Below are 7,037 nucleotides of genomic sequence, written 5' to 3'. Positions count from 1 at the left end.
GGCCCTACGCGTTAAGGTTGGCATATGCTAAGTATATGGGTTCCATATGCCAAGTATATACTAGAGATAATAGCAATAGTAAAGCAAGATGTATTCTAACTTACTTATGTGCTTCTTAGTAATAAAGGTTAAGCATATGCTAGGAGTATGCCTAGGGGGCCGTGAGGGCAAGAGGTCAGGGTGGAGGTGGCTAAGCACGAACGCAGGTGTCTATATATTATTAAGGCTAGTAGATACAGTGTGGTTTTTGGTGAGGAAATTTAATCCCTACTATGGGAAATACAAGGGTACGCTTATTGATAATAGTGATCAGCTTAAGCGAAAGTAGGGCTCAGCTACTGGCTCCTATTAACGAGTGAATTATTAGAAATCAACTGAGTCTTGTAGATCTCGAGAGATCATCTGTGATTTTTAGCCTCTGTGGTGTTTCAAACTCGTTGCAAAGAAGAAATGGCCGCTGAAAACAGATAGATAGTGGGCTTCAGAAGTTCAGATTCTTGAGCAGCGGTCATATCAAAAACGGGAAACTGTGATTTCATATTCTAAAATTTTCATGAGATATCTGAGTGTAAATATATATACATATATTATTTTGCCTCCTCTAAGTTTCCATCCTCCCGAGTCCCGAGCGCAATCATCTACTAAAAATTACCTAGACCTTCTTTTCAAAACCTCTCTAAATCATGATCGTCGTCAATCATGGCGTCGCATTCTGTTGACGTGTACATGCACCTATGTACCACGGAATACTTCTAAACTCTCATCTTTCTTCCAGTGATGGACCAAGTCTATTCCCCAATCAACCCGTTTCTCCACCATGTTTCAAATAATGCCACATATCCTCACACGCATCCCTCAACGTCTTTTTCGTCTCCCATCCCAACTCTTTTCTCGCCCTCTCAACTGCGGCCACAGAGCACTGCACATCGCCCGCCCTCCTACTAACTACCCTCCTCGGAACAGGTCTTTGCGAAACAGACTCCATAGCGGCCACAACCTCCAGCACCGAATACCCCGTCCCAGTTCCCAAATTAAAAGCACGGTAACCTCCCTTGATATTCCCATTATTAGTCGCCGCCAATGCTGCAATGTGGCCCCGTGCTAAATCCGTCACGTGGATGAAATCCCTCACCGTCGTTCCATCAGGCGTATCCCAGTCTCCTCCATATACCGCTAATTCTGGAATTTGTCCCGTCATGACTTTGACAGTAACAGGTAGCAAGTTCGACGGAACACCTTTTGGGTCTTCGCCCAACAAGCCAGAGGCATCGCAGCCGACGGGGTTGAAATACCGAAGTCCCACAATATTCCACGAAGGATCTGACTTCGCAAGATCAGAGAGTATTGCTTCGCCAAAGAATTTGGTCCTCCCATATGGATTGGTTATTCCCGTGCAGCCTTGTTGAGCACATTTTCCCACACCATCGCTATCCCGATATGTCAAGTTTTCATGTACACAATGCTCCTCTCTCAGAAGAGAGATCCCATCAGCCAACGTCCCATACACCGACGCAGAAGATGAGAAAATAAAAGTCTTGATATCAAACTCGTCCAGCAAGGTCATAAAGTCGACGAGTCCATTGATGTTGTTCTGGTAGTATTTTAGCGGTTGTTGGATACTCTCTTCTACTGCTTTGTATGCGGCGAAGTGGATGACGCCGATGATGTTTGAGGGTCTTTGAGCACCTGGGAGAGAGTATGGGCAGTGGGATTTGAGGAGCGCGCGCATAGATGCTAGGTCTCGGTATGAAAGGTTGTGGAATTCAGCTTTTGGGCAATGCCCGCCGATGGTGAGGAAGTGACGGTTTGCGATGGTGAGGATTCGTGTGAAGACTTCGTGGAAGCTGTTGCTTAGGTCGTCGACGATGATTACATTATAGCCGGAGATCAATAATTCGAGCACTGTGTGACTGCCAATGAACCCAAGACCGCCGGTGACGAGGACGAATTGCTCGTTGTCAGAGAGGAAGGAGGCGTCATCGAATAATTCGTCTGGATGTGTTGCTGGAGTAGAGGGACATGAGATACAAGGCGAAGAGTCTGGGGAACTCCTCTCGGAGACATGTCTTGAATCCATGTTTAACGGTTTAACGAAAGTCGGAAACGATTGTGGAAACGATTGTGAAGGTAAAAAGGTCACATGGGTTCTCATATATACTCCCATCCGCGGTCTGCAAACTTGTACAGCATACGCGCGCTGGAGTGAGCCTTGAGCCTCGTCCCTTGTCTCAGTTACAGCGGCTCGTGGCGGCCGGCTTACTAACTACCACCTCTCAACTCTGCTGCAGGGCTTGAGTAGACGCTATCGTCTGGTACGATACGGAAATCAAAGGTAAGTCCTTTACTAGCTTGATCTCAAATATGGTCTTGCATACACAATGGGTGAGAAAATGCTGGCGGCCCGTATTGCAACTATCAAGATCTGAGGCGGGCTAAATTTAGCGCAAGGGGCAAGGTTCGAGACAGGGCTCAGCGCCGCTCTTAGACGGCAAATTAAAAGTTTTTCTTTATGCACTAGCTCGGAAAACTACTTATACAACAATTTGTCTTGTCTTCGCACGGGACAATCCCCAAACGGAGCTTGCTACCTGGTACCTCATTCCGGCATTTTCTGTTGTTCTCAGCTCCTTCTATCAAACTCGTAATTTCGAGGCGCAGACATGGATCAATGTCTCAACGAAACAGAACCTCACACCAACACAGCTGCGGATACGAAGCCCAAAGCCACAGTGCTCGTCCCGCTTTACATCTACCCACTGGATGACGAAACATGGAAGCCCTTGTATGAAGCGTATGTTTGGCCTGATTTACTCCCCTCTCGACCCCGAAACCCGGATCTCGGCAGTCATTCTCACATTATCAAATCACCATACCCAATACTCACACTTGTCACAAATAGGATAACTAATCACCCCAACCTCGACTTTCTCGTGATAGTCAACCCCAATAGTGGGCCAGGAGACATCTTCGTGGCCAACCGTGATTACAGCCGAGAAATACCAAAGCTGAACGCGCACGCAAACGTTGTGACAGCTGGCTATATCCGTATCGACTACTGCAAGCGTCCTCTCAGCGAAGTTTGTACCGAGATAGACACTTATGCATGCTGGGCCACCGAGTACGAGAAGACGGGTCTTGGTGTTGGAGGGATTCTGCTTGATGAGACGCCGAACCATTACACGGCCGAGAGAGCTGAGTATCTGGATGCCTTGTGCCAACACATCAAAGCCGCTCCAGGCATACAGGGCGATCGATTGGTGAGTCTAACCCCTCCCAGTATTTCCAAAGCAGAAAAGGAAACAGGCCCCCCTTGCCCAAGACCGTCAAGCTCGTATCTGATTTTTGGGAACTGTCGTAGGTGATCCACAACCCCGGCACGCCTCCCGACACCGAGCTCGGGAGTCCCGGTCCGGATGTGATCGTCACTTGCGAAGAGCCTTACGAGCGGTACCAGGGCGAGGAAGTCCAGAAGCGCCTTAAGGATTACCACTACGATCAGCCCCGGTCAGGATACATGGTTTCCGGGGTGCCAAGTACTGAGATTTTCGCTCTATTGCAAAAACTGCGTTATCGTGGAGCATATCTGTTTGTTACTGATTTAGTCAATGATTTCTACGAGAGCTTTGGCGATAGTTGGGGAGAGTTCATTGCGGCGTTTGAGACTTAGACGGCTTGAGCGTACTGTACTGTAGCGTAGTTACTTTGAGGAGGACAGGCCCATCGGGTCGAGCAAGGAAAGGTTATGCGTCGCATCATTGAATCACCGTTCTGCATCTCACCGCCACTAGGAAGTACACGGGACAATCATAAGAACATCCTAGCTTCTACAGTATGTTCAGCTTGCATCAAACGAGCCGTGAACCTCGTATTGCCGATATGAGTTTGAGTTTGGTCGTCGCACAAATAAAAACTCAAATCCCCTCACCCGGAATATTAATCCATCTTAGCAAACCTTCCTTCTTTAATCCCCTTTTCCGCTAAGCACTTTAAACGCTTCACGAATAATGCTTGGTTCCGGCTCGAGAACACGGGAAATATCATGCTTGAGCATTATCGGCGGAAATTTTTTGACCTTGTCGTCAGCACCTTTTTGCATACTGGGTTATTAGACACGTGCATGGCCCCGGCCTACGGGACCCAACCAGCGATCCCCTCGCTAAGCGAAAAGGGGCAAGTGCTGTGCGCTTTGGCTTGCCGGGTTCGGAGAGGCCGGTTACGCGCCGAGTTTCGACAGCATCCCCCACCTCTCCCGAACAGCCTGGGGCAGACTTGACTCAACGTCAAAACATCACCAGCGAATGGCAAAATTGCTTCTCGCTGTAACACGATTCCCAGCGCCGCAATTGCCTGTTCAAGAGATTTTGAGGTGATTTGAGCCTCAGTGTCACACCACACCGATCTCTGCGGCGTTGCAGCCTTTGTAATCCTACCAGGTGCCTCCCGTGTGTGAATATCAAATATCACAATACTCTCCCCCACTTAAATAAATGTAATAGTGGGTCCTCGCAAAACCAGCCTGGCACGGTCCAGTTACCATGCAAAAAACCCCCCTGCACTTTGACCTACTGTTACATTAACTATGGGTAATTAGGGGGGGGAGTACGGGATCAGAATCTGATAAGACACTGTGCAAGCGAAAATGACTTCCTCAGACACATCTCTCATGTCCAATTGCCATGTCTCTTCGCAACCCCACTCAAGCAACATTGAATGAAAAATTTGGAATTCCGCCACGAGGCTTACAAGATGCGATAGGCTTCGAGCGGCGGCACCAGCAGCGCTAGATTGGCTGGGTGCTAGCGTACCCACACCTCGAGGCGCCGCTGTCGCGGAATGGATCTCGGGAGTGGCGGCTTTTTCCCACAACTGTTCATGCGGGAAGGCTTGGCTACGTGGACCACCAGTCTGGAGCAGTACAGGGCTAGACCCTGCTCAGCGTCAAGACACCCACGGCAAAGGCTGACCCCAGGAGCTTTCGAACGTCACCCCTCCCGACACCCAGCGTCAAAATTTCCAATAGTCGAACAAGGTACAGGTCTTGGATCCAGGTACTAGATCTTTGTCTCCTGGTTGTTGGTTCTCGGACTTGCGAGGCTGGGACGTGAAACGTAGCTTATGTACTTCAGGCTGCACGCTATCGAATGTAAGCTGATCGAGCCCCACTGATTGAGTCAACGTTCACAAATCCTGATGAACCTTCTAAATAAAGTACAGAAAAGGAAGGCGAATTATGGGCCCAGTACGAGAATTATCACGACACCGGGACATTCGAAGAAAAGGAAACAACACATTATTCCGTTAAGTGATCCGATTGGATATCGAGGGAGTAAGCTGGCGCTGCCGATAAATCCAATGCCTAACAAAAGTCCCGTAATCGCTAGAGTGACATACCCACAGCCATAAGGCTGTGAAAGTGAGAAAAATCGATCGAGTTTGAACTCCCCTTCCCCAGATCCCCCTATTAGTACCCCACCAAGTTACGTGTCTTGACGCCATAGTAAGCCACCCGCTTCTTAGTACCTTCTAGGGAAGAAGCACAGGTGAACCGAACGCCCCTTGCTGATTGATGATGTTGCTTGCAACGTCCATGCTACGTCGGAATGACAGCCGTGAAGTCGCTCCACATGCTGCCAAAACTATCGTAGAAATTTTGATTGTTGTTCGTGACGAACAAGTAAGCGGCGTGCTCGCTCAAAGTGTCGACATACGACCTGAGAGCGTTCAGACTCTGCGTGGGTATCGAGTTGACCATGTAAGCGTACTCGGTCCGATTCTTCTTGTTCAGGTCGGTGAGTGCGGTGACTTTGGTCTGGTAGACGGGATACGACTCTTCGAAGATGACGGTAATGTCTGTGGTTGAGTCGTCGAAGCGGGAATCAGGGATCACGCCTGGGTTGTGGATCACCTATTGGCTGGTGAGCAGCATGTGCTTTGGGGCCGACACAGCCGGTGTTGGAAAGTCCTTGGGAGACGGGACAGGGTCCTGGGATAAAAAAAGAAATAGAGAAATGGTGCAAACTTACCGTTTTAGCGCCCTGCAAGGTCGAATTTTTGACCACCTGGTTGACGATTTGCATGTACGAGACTGCGTCGGCCGAATATTCGTGCGGTGCTTCGTCAAAGAAGATGCCGTGCATTGCCAGACTATTGTTTTGCGTGTCCCAGCCTGCGTACGTTGCTACTTCTTCGGCCACGTTGGTGATGTTCTGGGTGGCATATCCGGTTCTGACATACCCGACTGTTTCCACGTTGGTGTAGTTATTCAGCTTGAGGATCTGAGCTGAATAGTTGTCGTCTGGAAGGGGGTTGTTGCCAGGGCCGTTGCTGGGGTTGATCACCACCAGAAAGTGAAGTTCAGGGTGAGCATCTAGCCTGAGGTCATCAGTATCTTTGCTCGAATGAAAAATGCACGGGACCACTTGGAAATTTTCAACCTACGCTTCATAAAGCGGATCCCAAGATGAGCTGTTGCTGGGATAGATATATAAAGGTAGAATAACTGCGGACTTTTGGCCTTTGTGCCCCCGTTCAGGGAGGAGGACGGCCAATGGAACAACAATAACAATAATGATCACAATGATGACAGCAATGGAAAGACCAATGCTCCACCGTTTTCTGGATGGCGATTTGGGGCGAGCGAATTTCTCCATGTTTCCAGACTAGAGGATCAAGAAAAAGCCCCTTCGAATTTAAAAAGAAGGAAAAGAATCTAGTGGGAGGGTATAAAAACGTGATGTTTGGAGGCAAACGTGGAGTAACGAGATTCGAGAAGGTTGAGGATCTTGGAAAAGTCAGAATACTCTTGATACCCTGATCAGGAATATCAAGCGAAGGAGAGAAAAATATTGAGAAGTGGTCTAAGTCTAGATCATCAGCGGGAAGGCCGAGAACTCTCCTTGTTGCAGGTCCGGGTTTCCAGTTTGGCCAGCTTAATTTGGAAACAGTGGCTGCTCAGAACCCACCACAGGGTCCATAGCGCCATCGTATGGCAGCTGCGCCTCCATGGCAATGATCCTTGACAGTATGGGAGCGCGGGG

General features: G+C 48.9%; 3 protein-coding genes across 3 annotated transcripts; 1 reads left to right on the top strand and 2 right to left on the bottom strand.

The window, feature by feature from the left end:
- Positions 1 to 520: 520 nt before the first annotated feature.
- On the bottom strand, positions 521 to 2,149 carry K444DRAFT_610427 (UDP-glucose 4-epimerase). The gene has a single exon (XM_024879745.1). It carries the CDS (start codon positions 2,075 to 2,077, stop codon positions 800 to 802), a length of 1,278 nt encoding a protein of 425 aa, XP_024739255.1. The 5' UTR covers positions 2,078 to 2,149; the 3' UTR covers positions 521 to 799.
- A 396-nt stretch (positions 2,150 to 2,545) lies between these two features.
- On the top strand, positions 2,546 to 3,826 carry K444DRAFT_610426 (cell surface protein). The gene is made up of 3 exons (XM_024879744.1): positions 2,546 to 2,791; positions 2,900 to 3,257; positions 3,359 to 3,826. Exons 1-3 carry the CDS (start codon positions 2,661 to 2,663, stop codon positions 3,665 to 3,667), a joined length of 798 nt encoding a protein of 265 aa, XP_024739254.1. The 5' UTR covers positions 2,546 to 2,660; the 3' UTR covers positions 3,668 to 3,826.
- A 1,764-nt stretch (positions 3,827 to 5,590) lies between these two features.
- Positions 5,591 to 6,694, bottom strand: K444DRAFT_585473 (putative spherulin 4-like cell surface protein; the record flags this gene model as incomplete). The annotated part of the gene is made up of 3 exons (XM_024877923.1): positions 6,439 to 6,694; positions 6,024 to 6,372; positions 5,591 to 5,905 (listed from the first exon to the last, which is right to left on the bottom strand). Exons 1-3 carry the CDS (start codon positions 6,648 to 6,650, stop codon positions 5,591 to 5,593), a joined length of 876 nt encoding a protein of 291 aa, XP_024739253.1. The 5' UTR covers positions 6,651 to 6,694.
- Between the last annotated feature and the right edge of the window lie 343 nt (positions 6,695 to 7,037).

The sequence above is a fragment of the Hyaloscypha bicolor genome (genome assembly GCF_002865645.1).
Source record: "Hyaloscypha bicolor E unplaced genomic scaffold K444scaffold_53, whole genome shotgun sequence".
NCBI lineage: Eukaryota > Fungi > Ascomycota > Leotiomycetes > Helotiales > Hyaloscyphaceae > Hyaloscypha > Hyaloscypha bicolor.
This window is presented reverse-complemented; position numbering and strand designations above follow the sequence as displayed.

Excerpts from the sequence above, each read along its gene's own strand:
- K444DRAFT_610427 (XM_024879745.1), bottom strand. The coding sequence starts at position 2,077 with ATGGATTCAAGACATGTCTCCGAGAGGAGTTCCCCAGACTCTTCGCCT.
- K444DRAFT_610426 (XM_024879744.1), top strand. The coding sequence starts at position 2,661 with ATGGATCAATGTCTCAACGAAACAGAACCTCACACCAACACAGCTGCG. Across the intron at positions 2,792-2,899 it reads TGGAAGCCCTTGTATGAAGC|GATAACTAATCACCCCAACC; the intron begins GTATGTTTGGCC and ends TGTCACAAATAG. Across the intron at positions 3,258-3,358 it reads GCATACAGGGCGATCGATTG|GTGATCCACAACCCCGGCAC; the intron begins GTGAGTCTAACC and ends GAACTGTCGTAG.